The 14,162-nt window shown below is 41.1% G+C and overlaps 1 protein-coding gene across 1 annotated transcript; it reads left to right on the top strand.

Moving 5' to 3' along the window:
• The first annotated feature begins 8,951 nt into the window (after nt 1-8,951).
• On the top strand, nt 8,952-9,826 carry LOC142213329 (serum amyloid P-component-like). The gene is made up of 2 exons (XM_075281644.1): nt 8,952-9,000; nt 9,198-9,826. The coding sequence occupies exons 1-2, from the start codon at nt 8,952-8,954 to the stop codon at nt 9,824-9,826; spliced, it is 678 nt and encodes a 225-aa protein (XP_075137745.1).
• The last annotated feature ends 4,336 nt before the right edge of the window (nt 9,827-14,162 follow it).

The following is a 14,162-nucleotide window of genomic DNA, read 5'->3' as shown; positions in this document are numbered from 1 at the left end:
CCCGACTAGGCCGCACCGCGATGTTGAACCACCTAAGGAGTAACGATAACCATGACTACTCCGCGCATGCGCCGAAGACTGTATCCGAGATACAACGAGAGGAGACGAAACGAAGGTCCCGTGACCAACAATATAACCCCAATAGTTGATACGAGGTAAGTATGTATATAAAATAAGAATATTATTGTATAATACAAACAATGTTGATCCCCAAATAAAAAATGCGATTTGGTTTAACTTTCGGTACATTATCCTAACATACCATACTCAAACTAGACGCGCGAAAAAGATGGAATACTGAATAATCAGAAAACTAGTGTAAAAAGCTACTGGATCGATACAAGCTTTTATAAAGAGTATACCAAATGCAATGACTCAATAAATGTATGAGATATCATTCCTACGATTGAGTCCTGTAGGGTAACGAGCTTTCAACTTCAGGATCCAAAATGCTTCCCGCAACCTAAGTTTATGATCCCAGTTGCCGCCCCTCGGTGGTCTATTAACCCTTTCGATGACCTTAAATTCAAATGAAGACAAGTCACTATGGTGTATCTCAATAAAATGTTTCGAAGCTCCTGTCTGTTTGACAGAATTGGGATTTCGGACACCTTGAAGGTGTTCCGAGATCCTGATTTTGACAGATCTCACTGTGCTTCCCACATAATTGAGATTGCAACTCTTACATGTGATCACGTACACCACATGTTCTGTGGTGCAATTGCTGTACTCCCTGATTTTGTACGTACATGAATTATTGGCATCAGTAAAATTAGAACTCTTTTTTGCAAATCTACATACTTGGCAACGACTAAGTCCGCATCTGAAAAAGCCGGTTAAGTGTAGCCAAGTGTCTGTTCCTTTATTACCTTTGTTGATGTAAAGGCTTGGTGACAAATAATTGCCTATTGTCTGTCCCCGTTTGGCGACAAAATTACAGCCCTCGGACATGATAGCATGTAATTTGTCGTCTTGGCTCAAAAGGGGAAGATTTCTGCGAACAATATTAACTATTTCACCATAATTATCACTAAAACTGGTGGTAAAAATACCCCAGCCTTTTTCTCCCGATGTTTTTCCTCATGGAGAAGAGTCTGTCTATTTTTCCTAGATACAATGTTCCTTCCCCTATTGATCATCCATTTGGGGTAACCCCGATCACGAAATCTATTGTACACCTCCTGGGCCTGAATCTCATACTCCTCGTTATCCGTACAAGCCCTTTTAATCCTAGTGAATTCACCAATGGGTAGCGATCTGGTTGTATGTTTGGGGTGGGAGCTAGTTGCATACAGTAAGGTGTTGCCCGAGATCTTTTTACGGTAAGCACTTATAGAGACAGTGCCTTTCGACTCAATGCCCGTCAGGGTAATGTCTAAGAAATTTATGCTACATGGCTCAACCTGATGAGTAAATTTGAGCCCATATAAGTTGTCATTGATATAATGCATAAAATCAGAAATTGTTGCAACATTCCCTGTCCACACGATCAGTGTATCGTCAATAAACCTCCCGTACCATTTGATGTTTTCTTTGAAAGGATTTTTATCAGTAAAAATGAAATGTTCCTCCCACCAAGCAACAACCAGATTTGCTAAAGACGGTGAAAATTTTGACCCCATGGGGGCGCCACACACCTGAAGGTAATAATCGTTGTTAAAAAGGAAATAATTATGGCTAAGTAGATATTGTGTGACATCTATGACAAATTGACAGTGATCAAGAGACATATTAGAAAATTTGGTTAGATGATATGAAACCGCTCTGATAGCAACGTCATGAGGTATCGAAGAATATAAAGCCACAATGTCACAAGACAACCAGGTGTACCCCCTCCTCCACTCAAAGTCCTCAAAAACCTTGAGAACATCCTTGGTGTCCTTTAAATATCCTGGATTTTTGACTACCAAAGGCTGCAGAATTTGATCTAACCATTTACACAAACCTTCGTTTAAAGAGTCAATGCCCGATATTATGGGCCTGAGTGGAGGAGGGAGTACACCCTTGTGGACTTTAGGAAGCCCGTGAAAAATGGGCACCACTGGGGAAGAATTTTTTAGATAACCAACATCCCTTTCCGAAAAAATGCCTACTCTAATTCCCTCCGTCAATAATTCGTCCAATAATCTAGAAAAATCGGAGGTGGGGTCCCTTGGTAGCCGTCTATACGTGTTTCCATCCTCCAAAATATCATAAACCGAACGTTCATAATCTTTTGCATCCAAAATAACAACCACGCCCCCTTTGTCAGACATTTTGATTATAACAGAATTGTCTTTTTGAAACTTAAAAAGACTATTCCATTCTTTAGGGGTTAAATTATTTCTCTTGGGTTTACCTGAAATATCCTGATATAATTTAGTTAAATCCTTTTCCACTGCAGTTTGAAATTGCTCAATAGCACTAACTCTAGATGCCAAAGGATAAAAACTTGGATTACAACCCTTGACCCCTGAATCAATGTCAACCTTGCTCTGAGAGTCAGACAAGGACTGCAAATCTAGAAGGCACCTCTGTTCAGCGAATAACAGATGACTGAACTCATTAGACATAACCATATTAGACTCTGGAGGATTATCTGAAACAGTATCAAAAAAATGTCGCTTGACTGTCAGCATGCGTATAAATTTATTGAGGTCTGATAACGTCCCGAATAAATCAAAAGTCTTGGAGGGTACAAAACTTAAACCCTTCGTTAGTAGTGAGATATCATCAGACGTTAATGTAATAGACGATAAGTTAAGAATATTACTATTTTGAGGACTCGAATGATCACAATTATCCATGTGATGTTCAAGTTGGTTAGAAGTCTCCACATGAAGATCCACATTAGTTGATTCTAGAGTTGATAATTTCTGCGGGTCTGATAGCGTGGCCTTTTGTATGTATTTGTTGTGTTTGCGTCCCGCTCTATGTTTTCTTTTCCGTTGTTTTTTAACGGTCTTGATTCCGATCTTTTCATATCTGGAGGCTTCTGAGCCCCCCTGGGAGAAAAAAAAAACATTATCACCATCCACGTGAAGATCTTTGTCGGACGCATCTGTATCTGGTTCCGTGGAACTGAAAGAAACACGCCTGTTCATACTATGCGATTTATTGTTCCGTCTATACTTGTTTTTCTTCAAAATCGGACGAGGAGTTGATGCAAAGGAGGAAGAAGGATTGTCTCCCCATTTATAAACAGTATCTTGTTCATAGTCCTGTTTATCTCTCTGAAACTTGTTCCGTTTCATTTGGATGATCTTTTCTTCAAGACTTTTTATACGTTCCTGAGTTTTTCTCATATCATTCTCATATTGAGTGAACGTATTGTATTGGGACAACTCCTCCTTTACTTTCGTAATATCGCTTCTAAGGCTGTTCAATCTCACTTCCTCATTTCTGACAATAAGATCGATTAATCTCAAAGAACAGTCCGAGAGTATAGATTCCCATTCCTTTTTGAATTTGTCGTCAAAAATGAAAGTAGGATGTTTCCGCATCCTCAGACCCCGCATGCGCCCGGGCTATTTTCTTTTATCAGTGTCCGCGAGCAAGCGCCGGAGGAGGACGGGACCCGAAGACGTCAGAGGAAGAAGAGGCGGGGAAGAAGAAGACGGCGCACCCTGAATGCCCGCCCAGGGTGCACGTTCCGTAAGTAGAGGAGATTCTTATATAAGTTATTATTTTAAAACGGGGGGGGGGGGGGGGGGTAGTTTAATTTAACTTTTACAGTGCCTGAATAGCCTTTTTAAAGGCTATGCACACATATGTGGGGCTCTATCAGCATGATTTTGCTGATAGAGCCCCTTTAAAGGACAGAAAGAGGAACAAAATGTGGGCAACACGTTGTGGCAAATTTAGTTCCACCCACTTCTAAAGTGATTTTGCCCATTTCCATCCATTTCTCTTTAGGTAAACCCATGCTCCCTACATCTCCCCTTCCCCCATAGTACACCCATGCTCCCTACATCTCCCCCTCCCCATAGTAAACCCATGCTCCCTACATCTCCCCCCTTCCCCCAGAGTACAGCCATGCTCCCCACATCTCCCCCCCACACTACACCCATGCTCCCCACATCTCCCCTCTCCACCCACAGTACACCTATGCTCCCAACATCTCCAACCTCTCCTCACAGTACATTCATGCTCCCCACATCTCCCCCCTTCCCCCAGAGTACACCCATGCTCCCCACATCTCCCCCCACAGTACACCCATGCTTCCCACATCTCTTCATCTTTATCCATTACACGGGATAAAACTTTTCTTCATGTGTAAGAATCTTCTTACAAGTAAAGGCCTATCCAGTGATGTGACTAGAGCATGTCATGTGACCGTCTGATGTCAGAAGGTCCTTACCGAGTATAGTATTTAGCCTTTACCCTGGGATAAGAGTCAGTGGCGATCGGGCAAAGTTTGTTAACAAGCAAATCCCTTCAGGGGCATAACAAGACATGCCGTAAGCCATCCGGGAAGGTGGGACAGTAGTGTAAAAACGTGACTGTTCCACCAAATATGGGACAGTTGGGAGCTACACCAGAATTAACATTTGCACAAATAAATATTCCTACCGAACAGTCCTCTCTCAGGTCTAGGGCTGTAATAAATAAAAACAGAGGTTACATGGACAGTATAGGACATTAAAATGTGACAAAAATAACTTAAAACTCTGGTAGTTCCAGTGAAATGACTGGAGGGGATCTCACTATAATAATATAGTGTATCATTCAAATGCGGTGTGTGTTACTAGCACATTGTGCAATCTGTCAGGTTAAGGTGTATTGAGTTTCTTGTCCTAGCCTTGTATCTAAATAGCCAGAAAATACAGTGACTTGGTGACACCTCTGGCACACAGGCCACAACAACCACCCTATATTTATTCCCTCCATCCATATTACCTATTCTAGAAGATCATCCACATTAGATTACCAATCTAGTCTGATATGACTTTGCCATAGGTAGTGGGGGTGCAGTGATGCTGAACCGACCTAGAATATACCATTATAGATGGCACATGGTTTATGTGGACCCTATTAGTCTATGTCGCTTTACCTTCGCCACATCCCACTAACCGTACCACAGGCACCCAATGGAGTTTCTTGGGCTTTGGTGATGTCCATGCACAAAGAACTATTCAACCCATCAAATTTGACAATTTTCTACAGCGATTGTGAATATTAATGATAACAGAGCTTTACAGGTTTTAGTGGGAAGAATATGTCATCTTCCATAGTGATGTTACCCAATATCTGTCAATGTTTTGGCACATTTAAAACACTATTCAAAACTAGATTTTTTTTGTTAATTTTCACTTTAGATACGTTGTTTTAGCAAAAGTATTCTCTTTCTATTCTACCAGCGATCGTTTACAATACATTACACACTTTTTCTGTATTCCGTTTGTTAAATACGGTCCATATGTCACCTGAGTGTGGTCCTGGTCTCATGTGATGCTGTGATACATATCGTCATGGGATTATTAATCTGTACTAAAAGTATGACTATAGAAGGGGGCAGTATTTCCATGGTGAGCTGGTGACAGCTTTATGGCTATTTATAATATAAGCAGATATCTTCATTGGAAGAGAGCAGCCCCATTACCCGGTCCGCCATATTTCACAGGCTTGTAAGTGATGGACTATTCACCACGTAATGACCAGTCATCTCAGGTTTGGATTTCAACATGCCAAAGATTTGCCTTTGCAAACTTCCATCATGTTGTCTACCACTCTGGCAATATGATCACATCTCCCAAGTGAGTGACGACATCTGGTTTCTCCATATAAGACTTCCATCTTAGCCATACTGTACTATATATAGGATGGCCACTGGAAGCGGCTCCATTCACCTGATCGAGGGGGGAGGGGGCTAGGAGTGCCAATACTCATATTGAAGCCTGTAGGTTATATGATCAATGGGGGAAAAGGGGCACTATGGATGAGGAAACAGAGGTAAACCAGGTGAGAAACAAAATTTGCAGAGAATTGTAGATGTAACATTTACTACGACAATGGCAAATATACCATTTCATGGTCACAGAGCATTTAGGGGAGATTAATAAAGGGAATTTGTTCTACTATTCAACTGCTGGCCGACTATGACCCAGTATTAAAAGATCTACAATATGATGGGTCTCTATAGACGATGTATTACGCCACATCTTTTACTGTGTCACCAATCCATAGATCTCTGGGTAACCACAGCCAAGCCGTCTGATTGATGTCTTATTAACAGATGTCTAGATTAATTAATGTCTAAATAATGATACACATGTTCGCCTAAATTAATCCCCCTTGTATGATTATTTGGCCATTACAACTCCAAATTCTTCCCCAGCGAGTATAGAAGGAAATCTCAAATTTAGCAGGTACCATTTTACTCCATCATCATGGATACTACACAGGATCTCTCAAAAATGGACCAGCTACGTCAGGTTTTCCAGAACGTTTCTGTTTTCAGAGATGAGAACATAAGGACAACCAGTGGTAAAATACGAGATGTTTTTGGGATTCCAAGTGGTAAAAAGAGCAGAAATAGAAGGAATGGAAAATGACATCAAGACCTAACATTGAAGTAGTGTCATGGCCAGGAATATGCTGGAGGAGGAACAATGGCCAGAATTTTAGAAAAAGAGCAAAATGTTCTACATTGTACAGCACACAAACTCAACTTGGTCTTATAAGATGCCACGTTTAAGACAATGGGAAATGCTTTGTTCTCTTACGACAAAATGAAGCCTGACATTGAAGAAGTTGTGTTTGGTTAAGAATTTTAGAAAAGAAAGCCCCGTGGTATGGACCCAGAGGTGTAGTGGAGGGGGCACATGACAGTAAAGAGGATGGGTCAAGGAGCATTTAAGGGGTCAGACAGGGGAAGAAGGGTGGGGGTTATTAATAGTTTATAAAAGAGGGGCATAGAGGGTGGGAACATGCTTAGCAAAGGAGGGAAGTGACTTAAGGTTGTCTCCGTCATGGTGGCATGCAAAGGAAGAGTCTTTGGAGGCATAAGTGGAAAGCTTAAATCAGCAATTGGGGTCAACATTTTTGATTCACTGCTTTAAAAAACATCCTTATTCTTCCGAAGTTCACCACCACTGTAACCAGGCAGTTGTCAAGATCAGAAGCAATGTCGCTTTGGCCATCCACATTCTTAGGCCTCATACACACGACCATGGGCAGTCTGCTAGCACAGATGGCACACAGATTGGCATCTCTGCAGTTTTTGCTGTGAAGTTTAAGCTACGCTGGGTCCCCGGCCTTAAACTAGAGTTTGTCAGACAATCATAAATTACCACAAGGTAGGGTAGAATCAAAGATTACAACAGACTTATGGTTCTGGGGTAAGTCAGGCACCATTCACTGTGACAGATGGGTCAGGTAGGAGAGCTGTGTAGGGTGGGGGTGGGAGATCAACTCTCTTCTCCATATTGAGGTTGAGAAAGCAGGAAAGGAAGGAAGCTATGGCTGCAAAACACACTGGAAAACAGAGTAAGAAGTCTGGCCCAGAAAGAGATATCTCGGTGTCATCAGTGTCATAGTGGTATTAAAAACTTTGGGATTGGCCAAGACTGAGGGTGCAGATGAAAATGAGGGCTCCAAACAAAGAAGTTACTTTAAACTTCTGGACTCCAATGCAAAATATGTACCATGTGTCCTTTAGAATAGTGGTATATTTTCTGTAGCAGAGAAATCTTTGGGGCCTCGTAGCAACTGCAACCATTGCACCCCCTATAACAACTCCCCTTGGTTCCAGGACAAAGCCTTGAAGGACACCTACAGAAGAAAGGCACAATGAGAAGGGGGAATGTGAGTGGGAGATGCTGAATGTGCAGCAGTTTTTTTTGCTGAAAAAGCCCCCCTCGGCTTATACTCGAGTCAGAAAAAAAAAAAAAATTATATATATATATACAGGATCCAGGAACTGATTAAAAGCTACAGGAAGCGACTAGAGGCTGTTATCTTTGCAAAAGGAGGATCTACTAAATATTAATGTCACTTTTCTGTTGAGGTGCCCATACTTTTGCACCGGTCAAATTTTGGTTTAATGCATATTGCACATTTTCTGTTAGTACAATAAACCTCATTTCAATCCTGAAATATTACTGTGTCCATCAGTTATTAGATATATCAAACTGAAATGGCTGTTGCAAACACCAAAATATTTAGAACAAAAAATGATTAAGATTAATAGGGGTGCCCAAACTTTTTCATAGGACTGTATATATATATATATATATATATATATATATATATATATATATGTTATTTTATGACCAGCCACAATATCAATGCATAGAATCTCCCATAAAATAGTGCAAAGAAAAAAAAAAAGATTTAAAAAGAATAGAAAAATAAAAGTTCTGTGCCTGACAGTGCCCGGGCTACTGAATATAGGGGATCTGCAGTGCTCCTGTTCCATCGGGAAGGGGTTAATAGGAGCACTGCAGATCCCCTATATTCAGCTAGGCTAAATTCCAAGTGGGGGAAGAAAAAACAGTCCTCAAGCTCAGGGAAGGGGCAGACAGACAACCAAAACACCCCCTCTCCTTCCCCAGCAACTACTGCACCCAAAAACTCCGACCATTTAAATTTTTGAAATTTCCCAGTAGCTGCTGCATTCCCAACCCCCCCCCCCCCCCCCCCTCGGCTTATACTCGAGTCAATAAGTTTTCCCAGTTTTTTGTGGTAAAATTAGGGGCCTCGGCTTATATTTGGGTCGGCTTATACTTGAGTATATACGGTAAGCTTAGGAAAGGAGATATTTTTTTATAAATATCTGTTGAATTTAATAGAGAATTTCTTACATTGTTCCTCTTTATTGTTCCGATGCATCTGCAAAAGGAGAAGGAAATCTTATCTTATCAAAACCCATCAGCTTCAAGCGAGTATATAAGGAGGTACAAGCTGGAAAACTGGTGAAGACTTTACAACTAAAGATCCTGAAACACTCTCTATCCCAAACCATTGAGAAGATGCCGCTCTGGTTGATGTTGTGGATCGCTCCAGTTTTTGGCCAGAAAAGTAAGTGGAACTCTCTTTACCTTCATATTAAACCTTCTAGTTTGGAGAACCTATTCTATTCTCAGGGCCAGGGCATTCATATTTAATGTCCTCCTCCCCACCATTAATTTTTTATTACTTTTTTGCTTCGCCCACAAGTGTAATTGAAGTTCCCGGGCAATGGTAATATTATGGTGTCATTTTCTACTCTTACACAGATATGAGAGAGAAATTATTTGCTTTCCCGGTGAAGTCGTCCACCTCATATGTTCGGATATCTCCAGACCATAATGGACCATTTAGAGAGGCCTCCGTCTGCATGAGATTCCACTCAGACCTGACCTGGGGATATTCCTTGTTTTCATGGTCCACTAAAACCAATGTCAACTCTTTTCTCATCTATTATTATCCAGGATCGGGAAATCAGTTTTATCAGGAAGTCTATGGTTATAACCACCGGTATTATCTACAGGACAATATTACAGAATGGACAAGTATGTGTGTGACCTGGGACTCTTCAGTCTGGGGACTGTTTATAGATGGAAAATATTACAAAGTCAACATGAAAACGGATGTAGAGATCAGCGGTGACCCCATTGTCATTATTGGTCAGTGGCAAATCTCACATGGTGGAGGATTTTATGCATCTTGGTCCTTTGCAGGAGAGATGACAGATGTTAATATGTGGGATAAAGCTCTGACGGATGAGAATATGATGGATTATTTTGCCGATAATGAAATGAGCGGTAACGTCATTAACTGGAAGGCCCTAAATTATACTCTACATGGAGATGTCACCATAAAGCCATATGTAGACCCCTATCCTTGTGTACACGTAGTATTATAAAGTCTCCCACCACATTGTAGAGGGTTTGGAAACAAGACCCTTAGGTTTCTTACTTCTGGAGGAGAGCTATTCTGCATGCTTATTCTTACGGGACATTGTCTGAAGGATTTCCTATGTTGCAGCTGAGCTATTATATTAATATAACATGTCATTCTATTACACTTACTATGTTATTAGCATATTGTGGCATCTGATAAGGGAGAGAGCGGACCCAATACCAGGTCGGCCATGTTTTACAGCAGGGGTCTCAAACTCAAATTACACGGGGGCCGCTGGAGGTAGAGTCTGGGTGAGGCTGGGCCGCATCAGGTTTTCCCAATTTTTTTTTTCTAAAAGTCGCCATATTCTGACAGCCATATCTTTTTTTATACTTCTGTGTACAAGGATGCATAGGGAGTCTTTTTTTTTTGCGGGGCGGGGTGTGCTTTTTAGTTCTACCGTTTTGGGGAATTGCTTTTGCTTTGATCATTTTTTATTCAAATTTTTATCAAAACAGTGAAAAAGTGGCGGTTTGGCACTTTTGACTTTTTTTTTCCCACTACGGTGTTTACCATACAGGAAAAATATTTTTATAGATTTGTAGAGCAGGTTTTTTCGGACACGGTGATACCTAACATGTAGGTCTTTCACAGTATTCAACTAATTTTATATGTGTTCTAGGGTAAGGGGAGTGATTTGAATTTTTAAAACTTTTTAATTTTTTAAATATTTTTTTTAAATTTCTTTTTGCATTTATTAGACCCCCTAGGGGTCTTGAACCCCAGGGGGACTGATCACTAATGCATTGCAATACATTGCAAGAAAAAGTCATTTCTTTTGCAGGCTGCATAGACCAGCCTGCAAACGAAAGAGATTGCAGACCGGCCAGGAGCCTTTAACAAGGGGTGGCCCTATAAGCAGCAGTAGCTAGTGATAGCAGTTTAGTAAGTCTATGTAGTACAGTCTGTGACCCTACTCGGGTGATAAGGAAAATGTTTGTTCTCGTACCGTGTTAGCCAGTGAGTAGGAAATATAATAAAAACAAAAAACTTAATAGTCTTCAGTAGTTGATACCTTTTTAATGGCTAACTAATAATGATGACAGATTACAACGTTTCGGAACTCTCGGCTCCTTTCTTAAGTTAATTTAAAAACCATTTCTGAAGGATACATATTTATACACAGAAGGACACATAGGGATAGAATTCCAGGAGGAAGGAGGGGAAAGGGTTATTAGTAATTGGTAGAAACAATGTAAACAATTCCAGGTCCTTATCAGTTCTCAGAGTCTCAGGTCAGTGATTTCTGTAAGATGCCATAAACCCATGTGACAGATTTAGCCCCTTCTCCAGTATTTGAAGCAGGGTCATAAGTTTATACTCATAAATCCGTCGCTCTTTCTTTGATTTAAAATTCCCTCTTAAAACCAAAATTTTCATGTGATCGGTGATATTATGATCTTCATTGCAGAAATGTTTTGATACGGGAAGGTCCAGTCTTTGTTCTCTAATTGTATGGCGATGTGAATTCATACACATTCTAAGCTGTTGTCCGGTCTCTCCAACATACAGATTTTCAGTGAGACATTTGGTGCACATTATTAAATACACTACATTAGGTGTGCTACAGGTGAATGTACCTCAGATTTTTTTATGTTTTCTACTCGGGTGGATCTGTTCCCCTATTTGCAGGACTGCGATGTAAATGTAGAATTGAGGAAGGAACTTATGTAAATGGGACACATCAGATCTGAGGAGCCCAAGAAAAGCTTCTGCTTTGTATAGTGTAGAGTATATCTAGAGAGGGTTTCCAGAACTGTATGCAGAAGTTGCTCTTCCTGTGGTTTTTGTTCTATTCTGTTTTGTTACCAAAATATCAGAAACTAATTTTAAAAGAATATTCCAGGAACGTAAAATTTTGTATACACTGGATAGGCAGGCAGAACTCTCTTCTTCTTGTAAGTCATTTTCAGCCAGGTGTCTGGATACTTTTGATCGCATAGTGTATGTAGATAAATAATAAGCCGGAGGGAACTCCTGTGGACATTTTCAACAGCTTGCTTTTTTATTATTATTATGAACTAGAATCCATAAGTGAACAAGCTAGAGATGGAAGAACTCTCAGGATTTGTTGCAGGTTCAGGTATCTTGAGTACAAGATTTGTTTTGAGTCAAATAAGTTTGGTACAAACTACACATTAAAATAGCTTACAGCATAATGTAGAACACTCTTAGGGCCCCTCACATGGCATAAGTGCGCCGCTGTATACACGCGCTTCAAAACACCATTTGTTCGTTTCATTAAAACTGAAAAATATGGGATATTCAAGTGAATCTAGATGATGACGAACCCTTCATCCGTCTGTAATCTTTTTATGTTCGTCATTTATTGATAATAACATTTGCCTATTTTTTGTGTTTTTGCATTGTCTGTTTGATTTTTGGTCGCAGCCGGAGAAATGATAAGATTTTAGTGATACAAGGAGGTGGATTTGCCCATCGTGAGTTTGGCAGTTGGTATACCATTCCCAGATTTTAGGTTCAACTGCCTCAAGTGTCTTTGCCACGCCACCCATAACACTTTGAAAAGGGGGCTGTGGACAGGGCCAATGGCCCCACCAATTCAATATTGAGCTGGAGTAAGTTACACATGTAACTGTATGAGCATTGACATGGGGTATTGTGAAATATAAACTCCAGCTTGTGAATAAATCTCACTATATAAAGCCGTTTCCTTGGTTCCTTGTATTGGTATCTTACGGGCTAGTGAAAACCTGCAAAGTCCTCAGTCCAAATGCCAAATGGTACTTCTTATTTACTAAACCCTGTTGTGTATACAAACATCATATGAGGGGTAGTAAAGTTATATTTGGACAGTAAAAGACATATGAGATGTACACAACTCATTAGGTAAAATTTATTAAAGGGATCCTATCATTCAGATGGAATTTTTTGTGACTAACACATCGGAATAGCCTTAAGAAAGGCTATTCATCTCCTACCTTTAGATGTCTTCTCCGAGCCGTTCGGTACAAAACCCAGTTTTTGCCGGTATTTCTCGTGAAGCACTGGGGGCGGCCCCAGCGCTCAAAAAGCACTGAGGGCATCCCCAATGCTGCGAGAGAACTCTCCAGCAACACTTGTAGACCTTGTAGGCCTCGGGCAGAGCCAACTGTGCATGCCCACAGGCCACAAGAAAATAACCGCTTACTTACTGTGTAAGCGGCCATTTTTTTTGTGGCCATGGGCATGTGCAGTAGGCTTTGCCCAAGGCCTACAAGTTTGACCGCCTATGTCGGAAGAAGACACGTGAAGAGGCCGTTCCTGAAGAAGATGGAGGCATCGCTGGAGAGTTCTCTCGCAGTATTGGGGATGTCACCAGTGCTGCAAGAGAACTCATTTGCATACCGGCGAAAACCGGGATTTCTACCGAACGGTGGTGCAGAGAAGACATCTAAAGGTAGGAGAAGAATTGTCTTCCTTAAGGCTATTCCAACGTGTTAGTCATAAAAAATTCCATCTGAATGATAGGATCCCTTTAAGACTGGTGTGTTGTACAACAGTCTTAATAAAGGCCCCGACTGGTGCAGGGAACGAGCCTAAAAATGCTCCAATCTCTACAAAAATCAGTGTAGATTTCCATAATAACTCATACCAGAAACCATATTGAGTTGTAAAGAGATTCTGCAAATAGACCATGGTACTGAAAAAATGTTCCAGAAATATCTGCATTTCAAAAGGCAAATGGTTCAGTTCTCAACCCACCTTTTCCATATACAGCAACACATTGGAAGGAACCCAGAGGATGGAAACAGTAGTAGTTAAACATCACTACTTCTATACTCCTCCATCTCCTCCAGATCTCCTCCTGGGCTGGTATAGAGCTGAGGGGGCCTAATGGTAGAGATATTATTCCCACAGGGCATATCCTAACTGTCTTCAGTCCTTCAGTGGTAGTTGGGAGTTGGAATGCCCATGATGGTAATGCAACTAAATGACTGAGAAGACACATGGTTACAAGAAACGTTCACACAACTTTGCTGATAAACTGATGCCATAAATCAACCAACAGCTTCCTGTTATGGTTTGCTGGGTTTATTAAAACAAACAAACAAATGAAACCCTAAGGAGCCCGCTGGGCTCTGGACCACAGAAGCGCCCTGGTGTGAACAGGGTCTGACAGTTAGACACCACTGCCAGCCCTCTACACACCCTAGTTCGCTCTGTACAATCACAGCGGCCTGTGTAGGTCCGAGCAGCCGCACAAGGACTCAGTCTAGACAGCCCTCCTGTGCTAGACTGTCCACAAATAGCTAGTGTGCACACAGTGGCTTCCTGAGGCACACCAAGCAGCTACC

Source organism: Leptodactylus fuscus, chromosome 7 (assembly GCF_031893055.1).
Source record: "Leptodactylus fuscus isolate aLepFus1 chromosome 7, aLepFus1.hap2, whole genome shotgun sequence".
Taxonomy (NCBI): Eukaryota; Metazoa; Chordata; class Amphibia; order Anura; family Leptodactylidae; genus Leptodactylus; species Leptodactylus fuscus.
Note: the sequence above shows the minus strand (reverse complement) of the source record. Positions and strands in the feature narration are given on the sequence as shown.